The 18702-nt window shown below is 37.3% G+C and overlaps 1 protein-coding gene across 2 annotated transcripts in view; it reads right to left on the minus strand.

Annotated features, from left to right (window-relative positions):
* Positions 1–1572: 1572 nt before the first annotated feature.
* The window catches only part of SRFBP1 (serum response factor binding protein 1), an 82255-nt gene continuing 65125 nt past the window's right edge, over positions 1573–18702 (minus strand). Inside the window, exons 5-10 of one of the 2 annotated variants that reach the window (XM_075179217.1) lie at positions 12685–12766; positions 9305–9421; positions 7420–7542; positions 6189–6957; positions 4971–5008; positions 1573–1898 (exon numbers count right to left, since the gene is read on the minus strand). In XM_075179217.1, the coding sequence (XP_075035318.1) occupies positions 1720–1898; positions 4971–5008; positions 6189–6957; positions 7420–7542; positions 9305–9421; positions 12685–12766 (1308 nt within the window). In that variant the 3' untranslated portion in view covers positions 1573–1719. Of the gene's footprint in view, positions 1899–4970; positions 5009–6188; positions 6958–7419; positions 7543–9256; positions 9422–12684; positions 12767–18702 lie in introns of both variants that reach the window. The other variant, XM_075179207.1, reaches the window with a different exon arrangement.

The raw sequence follows: 18702 nt of genomic DNA on the forward strand, positions 1-18702 counted from the left end.
TATTTCATGTCTAATACAACATGTTTGTGTCTATGTAAACACGAGTGCAATATACATCAATTCCGCAAGTCTCTAGTTATACTTTACAATAGTCAGGTTTCACTTCAATATTGAGGTCACAACAGAGTATTCATAGTTTAAACAAGCGATGGGCAACCTAAACCAGTTTGGGGGCCGCATGGTGCGGCCCTCTTACCTTCAAAATGGCCTCACATTACCCTTAAACTCAATAGTAATTTTATACAATACACTGAATCAAAGAGACACCTCTTTGTAATAACATAGCAGGCATTTTAAACAAGTGTTACAAGCTATAACAAACAAATCTGATAATAACTCTTAGGCTTAGAAGGCCGTCTGTTGCCAATCACTGGTTTAAACAAATCAAGACTTGAGATGGCAGAAAAGTAGTTTCACATTAGTTGAACAGAGATTTTATGTAGCTACAGAATACAGCGACGTTATGGATATAACAGCTTCATTCCACTTTCATATATATTTTTGTTTTAGGCATTTTCGAACTCAACTCTATCTTATCTATAAGCATTTTCTATATACACTCGCTAGCACAGTTTATATACCAAAGTACTCAGTATCTGTTGTCCAATCGTCGCTGGCACCAGCCACAGTGAATCTTGACCTTGCCGACATCATCTCTATCTGCATTGCTCAGTTCGAACCCAATGACTGAACCAGTATTGAGGTAGGAGCTTCAGGACATGCAAGTGCTGTATACACTCTACTGCAAACGGTGACAGACAAGATGGGGCCTATTTTGCACATATAATCCCAGGAAAAAAAAGCTTTCATGCTTATATTGGATATTTAAAATCCATATAATGATAAATACTTAAAAACAAGAAAAGTTCATCCCTAAAAAACATACATTATACTACATATAAATGTGGTGGGAGAGGTAGGATTTCCAGCCCTTCTCTCTGAATGAATATTTGTGCAGTAGGAAACTGTATTGGTAAATGTTTTAAAAGTATGAGTGATTTCCTCTACTTGTACAGTTGTCACAATACTCCCATGGGAAATAAAGGAACCCTTCATATAAAAGAAAGGGGGTTTCTTTTTGCGAGTATGGACTAAGTTGTCCGAGTGTTTTCCCTATAGCTTAGTAAAAATAAGAAGCCACTGTCATCAAAATATATGCTTTTAAGTGTTTTTTTTTAATATGTGTAAGAGCAGGTAAATGGGTATGCGTAGGGGACCCACTTACTTGCATTTACCAGTGTACCCCCCTTCGACCACCAGACTGCAAGTGTTTGTTACCACCGCATGTCAAATGCAATTGAGTTTGACATGTGGTGTCACTGACGTTTAAAGCAACGCCAGCGAGTAACCAGCTTTAATTGCAAAGTATTTACAATGTAATGTCAGCTGACAAGGTTATTTAGCAACGATTACCAATGTGGGATATGCTGTAATACAGATTGAGTTTATTCCAGTTGACAATAAAGGAGTTGTGGTTTTCCTGCTTGATATGAAATTGTAATCACATTACTTCTCATTAGTCATCTATATCTGCACAGCATACCAATTAGCCAATATTAGACCAAACAAATCTTGAAATTGTGAGGTTAGTTTATTGTTTCTGACACTCAATAAAGGATACAGAAATATGCACAATTACTTTATTATTATAAGACACGTTTAACAGGAATGAGCTGTCCATTTTATTAAAATAAATCTAGGCTAAACTTGTAAAATAGTCTAATCATCGAATACTATCTTCTTCCCCTGGAATACTGCAATCTGCGACTGTTCTTTGCGTTTCCTGCTGGCTTCCCACGACGGGTGAAGAGTCTGACCTTGCGGTTTACTCTGTTGCCTGACAGCTGCACCTCTGGCAGGGTGCGGGTTCCGTAACAACGTGTTGGCCTGTGGAACAGCTACCAGAAACAAGGAGAAGTTATACATAGTTCTAGACACACAATCAAACATATCATGTTGGTCTAAATAAATAAACAGATTAGAAAATGTTTCACCCAGTTAAAAAAGCTAAAACAGATTGTTTCATGCGGCAGCATATTGACCTAGGAGCATTTTGAGTTGACTTGGTGTTTTGGGGGAGATTTTAGATCGGTGAGATAGTTCACACAAACTAATAACATAAATGTGCAAAAACAACAGCCAATGTGGCGCTTCACTATGTATGCAGCCAAATAGGTTTACCTGAAGACCCACTGATACTTCAACGTATATTAAACAAATGGATACCTACATATAGCGCTGCCTTCACGCACACAAGGTATACGCTGGGGGATGGATGTTTGAAAGGCAAATTTCAAATGTTTCTGTATAGCATTGCCTCCACATGCACTTCTAGAAGATTGTGAGCGAACTTGCACAATGACTGTCCTTAACAATTCTCTGAAATATATGGTATTTGCATAGACAAAAACAGAAAGAAATGATAGTGCAGTCTGTCTGACACAAAGCATCAAAACATCAAAAAGACATATGTCTTAAATGTCCATAAGTAATCCCATGTGCAATAGTGTTACACAACACCCTGATTTACACTCGTGACACCTCCCTTTCGGGTATGTGCTTACTCGAACACAGCTGTAATCTCGCTCTCAAACAATGAGTGGATCTCCTCTCGTCATCAGACTCCCCACTGATGATCAATATTGATAAATATTGGAGGACAGCGGGACCCGACAGAGTGTGAAAGACGGATGTCACTCGCGGCGGTGAGAGGATTCTGATGTAATATACTCACCTGTTGTATGCAAATTCATCATCTTTCCCCGGTACGGGTTCACTTTTATGTTTTTACCCTCATTGTTTTAATAAAGGGCAATATGCTAGATTTGCTTCTTTTATTTTTGAGTGAGGAAGATCGTCAGTGGGGAGTCTGATGACGAGAGGAGATCCACTCATTGTTTGAGAGCAAGATTACAGCTGTGTTCGAGTAAGCACATACCCGAAAGGGAGGTGTCACGAGCGTAAATCAGGGTGTTGTGTAACACTATTGCACATGGGATTACTTATGGACATTTAAGACATATGTCTTTTTGATGTTTTGATGCTTTGTGTCAGACAGACTGCACTATCATTTCTTTCTGTTTTTGTCTATGCAAATACCATATATTTCAGAGAATTGTTAAGGACAGTCATTGTGCAAGTTCGCTCACAATCTTCTAGAAGTGCATGTAGAGGCAATGCTACACAGAATCATTTGAAATTTGCCTTTCACACATCCATCCCCCAGCGTATACATTGTGTGCGTGAAGGCAGCGCTATATGTAGGTATCCATTTGTTTAATAACATAAATGACTTGGTTGCAGACGTGGCAACCACTTTTTCAGATAACCTGTTTATTGTCAGGTGTCTGTAAATGAAACAACATAAAACCGAGGCGCAGATAAAAGTGTAGTATATTAATGTAAAGGCTACCATTCCTGGGATGTGATATTTATACCCATGAGCTTACCTGTAGGTAAAGTTGTTGTCACTGGATCTCCTTTATGGTGTAGATGTCACAGTGATAAAATCAAGGGATACATACCAGCTAAGTGACCATCATTGGGACATCTTCACCATAATGGAGATCCACTGACAAGAACGTTACTTACAGATGAGCTTTACAGCTAAGACTATGTAGAAATAACCTAAAAGACCACTACACCTAAAGTTGCATAAAAGCAAAAAGGCCTTTTTTTCATTTGTACACCAGACTTCCTTTCAGTAAACCCTATTGAAGGACTATGCAGGGAACCTTTCTGAGCGTAACATGGCTGACAGAGGAAATACAGCTTGCAGTGAGGTCAAAACAAGGATATATTCTATGTCAAATTTTTATTTTTCACTTTTCTGAGGACAAGCCCTTCCTGCAACTAATATACACTGTTAGTATAAATGTTCAGTTAACTGGTTTATGCCAATGCAGGATGAGAGGGAGGGACAGATAGCTTACTACACAAACATGCTAAAGTCTGAAAAAAAGAAAAAAATATGTGCAGTATTATACACAACATACATAGGGTTCAGATTTCAGAGAGAAAAACAAATGTCCTGTTTTGTTTTCCCAAATAAAACTAATCTAACACCATTCTGTGTACTGTATGATGCCCCTATTGTACAAAGGAGGAGAGTCTAACCCAGTGATTGTCAGACACAGACATCCATGTGTTTCAATTACATAGGGCCTGATTCATTAAGGAAAGTTAAGCAAAAGTAAGTAAGGCAAAACCATATTGTATTGGAGGGGAGATAAATTTAAAAGGTGTTGGCAGATTTATATTTGGGGTAGGGCATGTCCTAGATCAACTTTAAATTTCAGTGTACAAATAAGCTATCAAGTATTTGTGTGCTTCATGAAAAAACAGACAGTATTTTCCTAATGTGCAAAATAATAAACTCAATTGCACCCCTTGCATTGCAACATGATTCTGTCCAGAAAACTTGAGTAAGAAAATGTACTCAATTTTTTGCTTAACTTTCCTTAATGAATCAGGCCCAATGTGTGGACACAGAAACTCAATACCGAAAAGATTCCCGTGAAAAGATGAAGACTGTCATTTAGGTAAAGTCTGTGTAACTCTGTTTTGGAGTTCTGAGTAGCGAAAGCTCATATAATACAAACTACTAGTCACAATAAATTGGGCACAAGGACAGTGTCATGTTGGGCAGGTTAAACAGCCACCAATTAGTTCAGTTAGTGTTGTCTCAGAGTTTGAGTCAGTTTGCCCAGATTGTAATGCTAGGTCTTTGCATGTATCTGTGGTACCACAAATATTATACCATGTCTACAAAGCATTGATAAATTAAGTCAAGTGCCAAATATTTCCTAGTGCTTCATATGGTAAATACAACAAGCGGACTGTGTAAAATAACACCAAAAGTAAGCAGGTCACAAGCTTAACATTAAAACACTACTGACCATGAGGAATACCCCTACTCATAAACATAATATAACATATGTATAGGACATAGTACGAAACATCTCACATACCGGATTTCTTATTTCTGACAGGTGGAAATTTATTTTCTCTGAAAAACAAAATTGTAAAGTTGTGTTACTATGGCAATATAACTAACATAAAGATCAGTCTGTCAATATACTGCATTGACCTCACCGTGGTGTTTAGCACCAAACTATTTTCATCAGGGTCAAGGTTACTGTATGTAGTAAAAGTTGAATGTATTGGTATGGGGAACTGGAAGACTCCAACCCTATCCCACCCACATTCTTGTGGCAACAGATCTAATAACCAAGAAATGTAGTATATGAATAACCATGACTACAGCAATGCTAACTGCATGCACACAAGAATTGCAATTCCCATCTGTTATAGAGATGAACCAATTCCAGAATACTGTGAAAAACTTAATTGTATTTAGCAAGAATATGTATTGGATGAATCCGTGGGATGTGGCCAATCAGATCCAAGTTCTGACTTCCCTCAGAATTAGTGCACAAGTCAGAACATTTTCTTCCAGGAGCTAAAATTGCAGATAACTAGGCCCATCCTTCTAAAATGAACATGTAAAAAAGAGGTTGGTTTGGTTCAGTATTTATCAGCATTTTTACTAAATCCCTTCCCAATAACAGTACTTTTAGTACCATAAGTTTCAGGGTGCCGGCACTTACATGTAGCCGGGACCTCTGCCGCCAATCATTGGAGCTTCTTGGCTTACTCTGTAGCATAACGGATTTAATACAGCTCTTCTAATTGAAAGCCAGAATATAGTAGGGGCAAAAATGTCAATGTGCTTTATTAACAGGAACATAGCAAATATCATCCTGCAAGTTATTTATTTTAGTAGCTACTGTAATTCAGGTCATTCAAACTGCCTGCTCCCCATGGCATAAATTAAGCAACTGAAATCGCCATATAAAAAATAAAAATAAAAATGACATTATAGAAAGATACATTCAAATACACATAATGTATATGAAAAACTGTCATTTAAGTATATTCTTGATGCAATGCATGTGATAAAGCTATAATCTGAACAACAAATTAGGTTTTCTTTTTATTGTTTGCTAGGAATGAAATGAGAAGTCAAACCTTCCCTGTATGGTGGTTTTCTAGTGTGTACTGTTGCATATGAAGTAATGTGATGGAGTTGTTGCAGCTTGTGTGGCCAGGGATGATTACACTCTATGCTTCATTGCAGTTTTCACATTGTATTCATTTTTAAGCAGACTATTAATACAATTTCTTACCTCTTCATATAGGACGACTTCTGTTTTGTTTCTGATAACGATTTGCAAAAGACCGATTCTAGTTTTCCAGCTTTAGGAGCGGCCCTCCCTTTCTGCTCGTCGGTACTGAGAGCGGTGAATTTTGTACTTTCTGGTTGTACTTTGTCTTTTTTCATTTTACTGTCAGAACCATTTTTATTTGACCTCTTTTTTTTAGTTCGTCTTACTTTTCCAATAAAAAAGTCATCCTCGCTGTCACTATCACTGTCGTCAAAATCAGATGGTTTCTTGTAAAATCTTTCCTCTGTGCTATCATCAAAATATTCCTTATCTTCTTTGTCTGACTCTTCAATATCGCTGGAGTCAGGTTCATATACAGAGGGAACTTTCTTTTCTGAGATAATTTCTACTGTTTCTTTTTCACATCTATTTTCTACTGCTTTTATCTCTGGGATACTTTCTATTGTTTTCTCTGCAGTATTGGTATCTTGGACAGATTGTGAAGGCTGTATTTGCACAGTCTTCTCAGGACACACATCATCTTCATCATGACTTGGAATCCTACCAACAAAATCTGCTTCTTTACGTAAACTGCAAGAATCGTCCAAACTTTCCTTTTTTTGGTCTGTTTCAACTGCTTTTTGTTCCTGCTCTGCTTTATTTTGCTTACAGTTGTTCTCTGCCTGTGTGCTCACAGTTTGTGTAGGTTCAGATAACGTGCATGATTGTTCTTTTTCACCCTCTTGAGCGACAAGGTTTTTTCTGGCTTCTTTAAAAGTCTTCACGGTGTCTGAAAAATAAAGATGTCAAAGTGAGAGTCATACATTTATGCAGATTTATTAAGAAAAAGGGAGCAGACACAAAAATACCACTGTAAGGAATGGAAACAGTCAGAATAAATTAGTAACATATATATTAATATTATCTAATCAATATACTGTGACTGACATTTTTGCTAAGGTAATTAATGTATTAAAGCTTTTCAAAACAGAAATATAAAAATAAAGACTAAAGGGTATGTAAATGTTTTCTGGGATACTTTCTATTGTTTTCTCTGCAGTATTGGCCCCTTGGACAGGTTGAAGGCTGTACTTGCACAGTCTACTGAGAACACACATCGTCCTTATGACTCGGAATTCTAGCAATAAAATCTGCTTCTTTATGTAATCTGCATGAATTGTCCAACTTTTTTTTTTTTTTTTTTGTTTTGTTTCATCTGTTTTTGATTCTGCTTTTCTTTTCTCTTTCTTACATTTGTTTACTGCCGGTGTGTTCACAATTTGTGTAGGTTCAGATGGCAGCTTGCATGATTGTTCTTTTTCACCTTCTTGCTCTACAAGGTTTTTTCTGGCTTCTTTAAAAGCTTTCTTGGCATCTAGGAAAACAGAGAGACCAAAGAAGTTATACATTTATGGAATGGAAACAGTTGAAATAAATGAACAACCCTTTTCTTATTAATATTATCTAATCAATATCTATGATTGAGATTTCTGGGCTATCTAATGCATTGAAGATTTCAAAACAATATAAACCCCCTCCCCCACAGATTAAAAGGTATGTCAGCTTTCAGACACCCCTCTTTCCAAGCAGTGCTGTTTATCCATATATAATATATGTTGCATTTAGGGAGGTAATTAGGGGTATTCCTCCACTGGGAAATCTGAAGTTACCTAAATATTGAAGTACTCGTTATATTGTTAACTAATCCAGGGTTTCCCAAACCCAGTCCTCAGGGCTCCCCAACAGTGCAGGTTTTCTGGATCACATGTGACATAATTATGACCACCTGTGGATCTGTTACAATGTATCAGTCAGTAATGAATACACCTGTGCTCCAGCAAGGAGATATGGAAAACCTGCACTGTTGGGGATCCCTGAGGACTGGGTTTGGGAAACCCGGAACTACTCTATCAAATATTCTTATATATTCTAATTATGGAAAAATCCATATGTATATAATTTAATTTTATATAGTTTTGGAAAGGGAACTATATTGATATACATTCAATTTTGTGTATGTATAAAATTATAACAATAATGAGAAAAAAGAGTTTCATTAAAATCAGAAAGGCTGAAGAAGGAAAAATAAATCAGAAAACCATAGAAAAAGAGACGTGACATAATCACATGAATAATTGGAAGATAAACCCTACATTAAAATAAGCTGGAAAGAAAGGAGGATTGCTCATGGACTATAAATTGAGCAAGCATTCAAATAAAATTCCAAAGAAGGCAGCATGCAGTACGTGAGTGGAAAAAATGTATACAGGTTATGACAGACAGGGACTGAGAAAAAACAATAATTATGGAAAGGAAAATACAAAGATGATACTAACGGAGGTAGGAGAGGAAATGTGAATATGCCAGGAGACGATATTTTATATTTATTTCTTTAACAAATGTTCAAAACCACAGTAATGCCCTGGCAAAGTCTTACAGACATGTAATAGTATTTTATGTGGGACTATGAACTTATTGTATGTGTGAATACAGAAACAGCAAGTGCCAAAAAATATTATAATGCAGGGCATCACGGTGGCTAAGTGGTTAGCACTTCTGCCTCACAGAGCTGGGGTCATGAGTTCAATTCCCGACCATGGCCTTATCTGTGTGGAGTCTGTATGTTCTCGTGTTTGCGTGGATTTCCTCCCACACTCCAAAAACATACTGGCAGGTTAATTGGCTGCTATCAAAATTGACGTCTGTGTGTGTTAGGGAATTTAGAATGTAAGCTCCAATGGGGCAGGGACTGATGTGAGTGAGTTCTCTGTACAGCGCTGCGCAATCAGTGGCGCTATATAAATAAATGGTGATGATGATAAATTCTACTGCCATTGTATAGCCCAAGCAGTACAATTTCTCTATGGGTTACGTTCACATTAAACACTAAACCATTATTTTACTTGCAATATTATGGCTAACTGCATGGTTTGGTGTTGAATCATTGTATCATTCTACAGCTAAATGGACTACGACGGATCAGTAAAGGTTTTTTTTTTTTTAAATTCAATAAAGTGGTAAACTAGGGATTTTGGTGGTTGCTTAATCAAGTAAAGTTTATTTTAAAATTATGTGCTATTTATTATTACTCTTTGTTTCCACTGCTTTTTGATTCTGCTTTGATTTATTTTGATTACAGTTGTTCTCCGCCTGTATGTTCACAGTTTGGGCAACTTCAGATGGCTTGCGTGGTTGTTCTTTTTCCTCTTGCTCTACAAGGTTTTTTCTGGCTTCTTTAAAAGCCTTCACGGCATCTGAAAAATAAAGATGTCAAAGAAACAGTCATACATTTATGCAGATTTCACTATGAAAAAGGGACCAGACACAGAAGTACCCCTGTAAGGAATTCTTTGGATACAATGGGCAAGGCTGTTGGGGACCTAATCATGCTAATTTCCCATGTAAGCATAGCCAAGAAGGGTCAGCCTGAGCCTCAGCTCCATCCAGCGTGGAACTGGAGAACTCTGGGAAGGGAGTCACACATTTTTTGCTCCCTCCATACTGCAGTGCTGCATCTGTGATCTGACTGGAGACAACTCATTTATTTAAGATTTAATGCAAACATAATAATTTGATTCACACACCACAGTGCGCATGTGTTACATACTTTTAATTAATTGATCAGTCATGCGTAGTATGACTGTCACAGTGCCATCTTGTGACATAAACATATATTGCAGGGACTGATGATTAATTAAGTTGTGCTTTGCTGTTACTTTAATGCTTGCTACATCTTTGTATTATGTAAGTATGTGATCTACTATGCAGAATGCTGGAGATTCAGATTTTTCTGCAATGTGATTTTCTTGATTTGGAGAAAAACACATTTTTAAATATCACCATGCTTTAAATATACATGCTTCATATATCCTAAGGCGCATTTAAAAAGTACCTGTCTTTGCCTCTGCCACTACCTGTCTCACTAAATTGTTTTGCAATGCTCTTAACAATTACTGCAGGAGATGATCTATGCCAATGTATGTATGATATTATCACCAAACAACAGTAATCCTTGAAAAAAAAAAAATCCTGCTATCCTCTTCTTCTCCCCACTCTGCAATCTATCCTCTTGAATCTATCACCTCATAACTCAGTTGATTGCTGTCTTTTGCTCATCCCTGCCTTAAATAACATCTGTAATCCTCTCTCCCCACTGGTATCTTTCAAATCATTATTCAAGCATGCGGTAATTACTCCTAATCTGAAAAAACAAAACAAAAACTATTGATACCCCCTACTATCTCGCTGATTACTGTCCAATCTCTCAACTCCCATTTCCATCTAAGTTTCTCTTACTAGAGTCACCTCACACACTTTGTTTACTTACAATACCAACCCTCTCCAGTCAAGCTTTCGTTTTCAACACTCAACAGAGATTGCACTGTCTAAGGTGGTCAATGGTTTGATCACTGTTAAATCGAAAGACTACTGCTCAATTCTAATTCTCCTGGACCTCTCTGCTGCATTTGATACTGTTGACCACTCTCTTCTCATACAAACACTACATTCCCCAGGTCTTCAATACCCTGTCCTATCCTGGTTCTCATCCTATTTATCAAACTACTCCTTCACTGTTTGTTTCTCTGGATCCACCTCATCTTCACTTTCTGTCAGTTTGAGTACTACAAGGTTCGGTGCTAGGCCCTCTAGCCTTCCCTATCTATACCACCGGAATAATAAGACCATTGGGATTTCAATATAATCTTTATTCAGATGATACCCAAAATTTACGCTCTCCAGATCGCACACAATGGACCACATTATTGAATGTCTCTCTGCCATTTCATCTTGCCAACTCAAACTCAATCTTTCTAAAATGAGCCAATAATGTTCTCACCAGACAATATCTTTAGACAAACATAAACCAATCCCCTGAAACACGTGCCCAAGTGTCATCCTTTACTCAGAACTGTGCTTTGTTACCCACATCCAATCTATATCCAAATACTGTTGGATACACCTAATAAACATTTCCAGAATATGCACATATCTCACACAAGATGCAGCAAAAACATTAATTCAAGAGGACAGAAGGGAGAGGAGCAAATCATGATAATACTAGAGATAAGCATTAATAGAGAATGGAGAGTCTAACAGAAAGAAAGGACGGTGGCAGGTTAGAAATGAGGTAATGGTGATAAAGGAAAAAGTGAGTGAAGTTGGATACTGTAGAGATAGCAGGAGAGGAAAGCGGAAGAAAAGAGGTAATAGGATCAGCATGGAAATGGAAAGCAGTGACAGGAGTGGAGAGGGCCTATATAACATTAGGCAAATAACATTAGGCAAAATGGAAGGTGCAATGAGCTACATGTGTATGATCACTGGGCTATGGGGAGCCAGTTAGAAAATCAGGGTAAGTGGAGCTGCAATCGTCTTCTCCTGCACCAATTACTGTCCTCTCTTTCTTATAGGTATTCCCATACCAGACTTTAAACCATACAATCTATTTTGAATTCAGAGGACAGACTAATTTTCTTTGCATATTCTTCTACTACTACTCCTCTATGTCAGCCCCTAAACCGGACACCTGTATTTTACAGACTCAAATATAAAGTACATTTCTAACATTCAAAGCCATTAACTGCACCAACTTACACCTTCTCCCTCGTCTCAAAATCTCTCTCAGTTCAAACCCTCCACTCTGCCCAAGACGTATGCCTCTCATACACAGTCAATACCTGCTTCCATTCCCGATTCCAGGACTTTTTCTGACTGTACCAAATCTGCAAAATCCCCTCCCTCGTGCAAAAAAACTTTATATGCCTCCAAACCATCAAGCATTCCCTGAAAGCTTACATCTGTAGGCAAGGTTATTAAATTCCTGAGCCATCTTAACTTCCCTGGGTTATTCTTCCCCATTACCACCATTCTACATTGTTTACTCAAACTGGATCACATAGCATCACTATGCACTTTTTTCCATTCCTATATGGCTGAACTAAAATCATACTTGCCAACGCTCCCGAAATTCCGGGAGACTCCCGGGAGAGCTGACAATTCTCCAGCATCTGCCCACTTCCTAGTGATATGGGCAGATTTCAAGCCTCCATGATGCGATTCTCCGGGAATCGCATCATATTGGCCCTCCCTGGTGGTAAAATGACACGTTTGCGTAATTACTTTGCAGGGGGCAGGGCCAAAATGACACGATTTGCGGAGCCCCACCCCCTCACCCCCACCTTCACATCAGTCTCCCGGAGACCAATCTTCAAAGGTTGGCAACTATGATTGAAATGTAATAAGTGGCACTTATCCTCATGTATCAAACTCCTATATCCCCATATATTGTAAGCATGTGAGCAGGGTTCTCTTAACATTTTGTGTGTTAATACCCAGTGTTGCTTTATTACTGTGTTTGTCCCCAATTGTAAAGCGCTACAGAGAATGTTGTATATGCTATATAAATATAAAAACAATATTGTTAATAATAGATAAATATCTTCTACCTCTGCTGTAATTTGTGCAAAGATGTACTGTAAAAATGTCATTAACAGATATTTTAGTTCCTATGTCTTACCTTTGATAGCCGTTATTTTCTGTTTCAGCAAGGGGTTTGTGGCTAGTCTGGCTATTGCTCGAGTTTCAGGAGTGCTGTTTGCCTAACAAAGAAATAGCAGAAGAAAGCTAAGAAATATAATATATAAACCTCCATCAATAGGGCAGATGCAAAGACATAAAACAAAATAAATGTAATGTAATAAAAACAACATAAGTACTAGCAGTGGTTGAAATGGAAATTTAGGAGCGGCGGTATGAAAAATGCATCCATTTCGAAGCAGTGAATGAAAAAGTTCATCACTTTAGGTAGTAGCCCGATATATCAGCTTGACTATAACAAGTACATTTTAGGAAGTTACAGTTACGAACCATCCTAGCTGACAAGCTTAAACTATCCAATGTTGCATATGTGTACATATTTCTGGTTGGTGGTATTAGTACTTGAAAATCAGAGCGTCAATTCAATGAAAAAAATGTAACAATCATTGCTTGTGTCAAATTATGTATTAAATTTACTGTGCTAGTGTGTCTGACACTGTGGTGCAGATTTAATTGGACGCGTTACTGTAAAAAATGTGCAGGCCACGTTACTATTAATTATTACAGTAAATGTGCGCTTAATTAATATTACGGTAATTTCAATGCCGGCTCAGGTAGCCACGAGCAGGGCCCTGGTTAAATTTACCATAATAACGGTAGTACATTTATTGCAGCGCTATTCTGGGGGGAATTGAATTCCCCCCCCCTGTGTGATTCTTATATTATAAAGAAGGACTGAAAAAAATACCCCGTTATGGCATAACCTTGCCACTGAAGTGTGTGTTTCTTATGATCACTTTTCTGCCTTTTGGCTAAGACCTAGTATCTTAACCGTGCTTCAGCTTGCAGCAGTTGAGCTTGTGTCGTTGTAAGGAAGGTTTGTATAATAACTGAATATTTCTATACAAGCAATAGCTAACAAAAACTTGGTGAAGAGAGAGAACATATGAATAACCCTAGTAAGAGAATATGCATAGCCTCACTCAGAGAGCTGAGACTTCACTTCTACAGTAAGAAACCTTTAGCCCTGAGACTGGAAATAATGGTTTCCACTGCTCTGGCCTCTGCGGCTGGCTAGAGAGCCAAGGATCTCTCTGATGCAATGAAATTGTGCCCAGCCACCTCACCGTACTCAGACCCTCTAATGCCTGCAGACGGTGGTCCTGAAGCTCAAGGTAGTGGATGGAATCGCCTAATTTTAGATGCATGCAACAGATGTTGGGTTATAAAACACACAATATAATGATACATTTTACTCCCTTAGATTTATAGCTCTGTAACTTTGGTCATGCCGGTTTCAATTCATCCTTAGGTAGTGTTTAACACTGCATGTATGCTTCTGTACACCCGGTGGGACAAATAAAGCCATACACTAAAATATATTCTGTACTGCAAATTTTGTTTAGTTTTATCGGTTTTCTAGATGTGTTTTCTGCTTTTTGTTCTTGTTTTGCTGAATATAGTCCGTGTATGGTAGTTTGTACATATTTTTGTATAGTTCCTTATTTACTTATAATGATACACTAAAAACTTTGTATACCTAGAAGAAGAAAAATCTAATAGAATCGTTAATTTAAATTGAGGTTTCCCTTTAAAATCTTGCCCAATGATTAGATTATATAACATATTAATAGAAAAATGAATTTCAAATCAAAGTTGGACTAAACTTGAAAACATCACACTAATTTATTGCTCCATTATGTCATCAAATCCATTCCCTGTAATCGCCTTAGTCATAATGACAAAACGGTTTTCTACGTTTTTAAACTTGGAAAATACAATTTTGCCAGACAATAGTACCTTATGTTCTGTCCAGTTATACAAACTAGACCTGCACTGTCTGGCAGAGTCAATACACAAACAGCACATACTGTAAATAAACATGAGGCAATGTCTTCCGACTGCTGCAAATGAACAGTATTTTGTGCTACACAGCAATATATTCTTAGAAATAGACAGATTAACTTGCAGATGAATAGAACAGTATTGGGATAATGAGTATACAGCGTATACAAAGATGATATTCATAATTCTAAATATCCATCAATCAGGTTATATGTACTAGCACACTGAGGTGGTTTATAAAGCAGGTCAGTTTGTTCTTACATGCTCCCTTCATATCTCTTCAATAGGGCACATTGAACAATTTTAAACAGAAGAATATCAAACTGTCACTGTTGCTTACATGGAGTAGAGACAGTCCTTTTGTAAGCTGAACGTATGCAGGTTATTGAATCATTAAGAACTAGTGACATTATCAAGACATGAGCTGACGGGAAGACTTTAAAGTTGCTTTATGGTAATGTGGGTCAACATACATGATTAACGTAACTTAACTCTATATCGAACGCAAATCCTAAAGCCTCCCCTTACCATATAGTTACTCTTTTCGGTATAATGTAAGCATGGTTATAACGCTTCTAAGTGTTTGCTTGGCTTATAATTTCAATTCGTAGTCAAATCATTGCTATAGCTGGAAAATGACTGGGAAGTTGCAAATGAAATACACAATTTGCCTGTAAATTTTAGAGTAGGAAGGGCTAAGTTATTGATGGGTTAGTTGTATTTAGTGTGGAACATGTTAGGGCTATGAACTGGGTCCCCAGTCGTCTGGACAGTGTAAACATCACTTTCTCGAGAGAGAAAGAAATTGTTACTGCTGCATGAGATCTATTCATGTGGTTACTTGGTATGGAAGTTACTTATACAGAGCAAAAACCACAGGTTCCCGAGAACTTTCCTTGGTAAATAAAAAAAATAAAATAAAAATAAAATAAAAATGGGTTTACATAAGGATAACTGCCTGTATCAAATAGATATATATATATATATATATATATATATATATATATATATATATATATATATATATATATATATATATATATATATATATATAAAAAAAAACAGGGATACTCTGCACTCTCCAAACACATAATCAATGCTATACCAAGTACTGTTCTATATTAAAAACAGGGAATGTTAGTTCCACATATTGCAATATATGTTTAAGCTGACCAACTCACGCCAAAGTTAAAGCTTAAACATATATTGCAATATGTGGAACTAACATTCCCTGTTTTCAATATAGAACAGTACTTGATATAGCATTGATTATGTGTTTGGAGAGTGCAGAGTATCCCTGTTTTCTTGTCTATACAATGTGGGCAACCACCTCTTGCACCCCAGTTTGTACATGGTGAGTGCAGAGGACCTAAGTCTGTCATATATAGATATATATATATATATATATTTTTTTTTTTCAATCTCCAGAAGTGGGTAACGCAAGACATAAGAAACAGGTTCCACACATGGAAATTTACCAGTAAGAATAACAAAAAAAAACTTTCACAGATTTGATATTGGTTTATAATTTTAAATTTGGAGCTTTTTATATCAAAACTGGTAAGAAAATAACATTAAAAATACATTATTGTAAAGCCACCCCTGGCATTTTTATTGACACCTCCCAGTGACAATGTGTATCCCCGGCACTTGGACCCAGAGGAGACATTCAAGAAACAGTTGCTTAGCAACATAACGCTGGTATGAGCCCAGAGGAAGTGTGTGGTGAGAGAGTGACAGACAGGGAACCAGGACAGAGGGGGGAGATTCTGGGATCCCCCAGCAAATCTGGGAGCTAGTCCGTGGCCTGCATTACATGGAGAATATGAGAGAAATGGGTGCTTAATTGGTTTATTTAAAAAATGGACCCTAGTCTGTGTCATTGAATTTACACTGTAAGCTCTAATTGGGACAGGGACTGATGTGAATCACTACATATCCTCTGTACAGTGCTGCATAATATGATTGCTACTATATAAATAAATTATAATAATTGTGGTATATATGCTGTAAGTAAATTTAAAGGTCCAAGCACCATTTTTAATCAATATTAATCTCCTATATGCTCATGTGTTCCCAGTTTCAAAGAGGTTTGGGATAGAGCAACCTGTAGCCAATCCAATCTGAATCTAGATAATTTGTAGTCTGCGCTTCTTATGAGTATATATTGTTTCTGCTGCTTCAAAAGAAAGGGGGTTCCAAACCCTCCAATAATCAAGACACAAGGAAAATCCCAAGTGCAACGTGAGTTTGGTGCAAAGGAGCGTGGTGTTTTATGGCAGTGTACCAGGGGGAGGAAAATGTATTCTCCCTGTGTTAGCTAATATTGTGTGACGAGCCAACTCGGGAGACGGCAGAGGGCTGGGATTTTTGGGAACAAGTACCTCCAAGGGAAAGAGTATACACCCCACTCCCCGTGTTCTATACTTATTCCTTTTTAAGAAACTGCATTTGAGGTCCTATTAGCAGCAGACGTTATATTCACGTAAGGAATAGGTGTCTATACAAAGTAAGACTTTGTTGTGACAAGAACTGCTTAACAACCACGAGCGGGAATGACAGTCGAATTGATATTCACCTTCACGATTTGAGCATCTGGACCAAAAGACTAACACAAATCAACATCAAATTTCCAAGTCCGATCTCAAGAAAAGGGGAAAGAAACTTATATGGTTTTGGAACTGGTTTATGCTTTTCTCCAGTGAACAGAGTTTAAAAGCATTTGGATTCATTTCATTTTTCCCAAACTTTGATTAGATCTCCATACAGGGGTATTTTCCTACAAAGGTTCATAACAACCATTGATATATGTCACAGTAATCTGTTTATGCCAATGCACTTACGTATGTGTTTTGTTCTTTTTGGAAAGTACGTGGTTAATTCATATACAATTGCAATGGTATTTTACGTTTATACCAACCGTTCATTAAATAGAATAAAATTAATGTTACAACACTTTTAGTAAGAAGAACCACTGATCTGAGACACAATTTACAACTGTGACATTTTCTTGAGAACACCTGATAGCCAAACATCTCCACATCTTCCAGATCACCTGAATATTTACAGCGGCACAGATTATTTCAAGAGATGAGTGTGTTGATCTTGTGGGAGGCAGAGACCTGTTCAATGGTGTGATTGCATAAGTGACTATAGGAACGCATGATGTGAATGGAGATAAGCAGGGAGCCACAGACTGAGAATTGAACAGTAAAAAGTGCATAGCGATATAAGGGTTTCATGTCAAATCGATGCTAGCAGATTTGGTTGTTAAAACACCTCTACAAGAAATTAAATGCATACATCGAAATTGATTTAGGATACTGGGTGACATTTATAACACAGTATTTTGCACACATGGTATCACAAGACTCCTTAATCCCAATTTAATTTTCTGCTTTAATAAGTTCTTTAGAAAGGTCTTCCCATCGATGAGGTGGTTTCCTCCTCAACCATGATCATAAATGCAGCTGCCGTATTCGTCTACGGCCTGAAAATGTACTGTATTTGCGTGGCTACATGTCTTTAATGCTCATGTTTTACGAAGAAATTACCTCCTCCAAGAATCAAGTTAATCAAATAATAATATTGAACAGCATGTTAAATCTTGAAAATCAATCCAATGTTAAATTTCTTTACGCTTGTAAAAAAAAACAAAAAACCCTAAAAGCAAAAAAAAAAAAGCAATGACCATGGCATTCCTAAAATAGCAATGAATTCAAACAAATGATTTACAAACTACAAAAGACTATTGCTGAGAATAGCAAGTATGTGACTTTTACTTTGCTGATACATAACCTTAGCACTCTGACCCCAAACATAATCTCACATTGCAATCTAGTCAATCACCACCTGTGGTTATTTACAGATTCATAAAATTGGACTTGTCTTGAAGGCTAACCACTTACCAACGGATAACCATTTATCTATGTCCTGTGAGATTTTACAATTCCTTAACATAAGATAAATGGCAGCAGTGCAGTGTGTTTAAATCATGCTGCAGTGAGTCATTGAGTCTTCAACCAGACGCCATTCCATGCCGTTTCTGGTCTCACAATCGTTAAAACACAGCGCTCAAGCTGAGTGCGTGTTTCTCAATACTTACTCTAGTTGCTGTTTAATCACGGAGACATCATTGTGACTACTTTTCCCT

This window comes from Mixophyes fleayi, chromosome 1, assembly GCF_038048845.1.
Source record: "Mixophyes fleayi isolate aMixFle1 chromosome 1, aMixFle1.hap1, whole genome shotgun sequence".
Taxonomy (NCBI): domain Eukaryota; kingdom Metazoa; phylum Chordata; class Amphibia; order Anura; family Limnodynastidae; genus Mixophyes; species Mixophyes fleayi.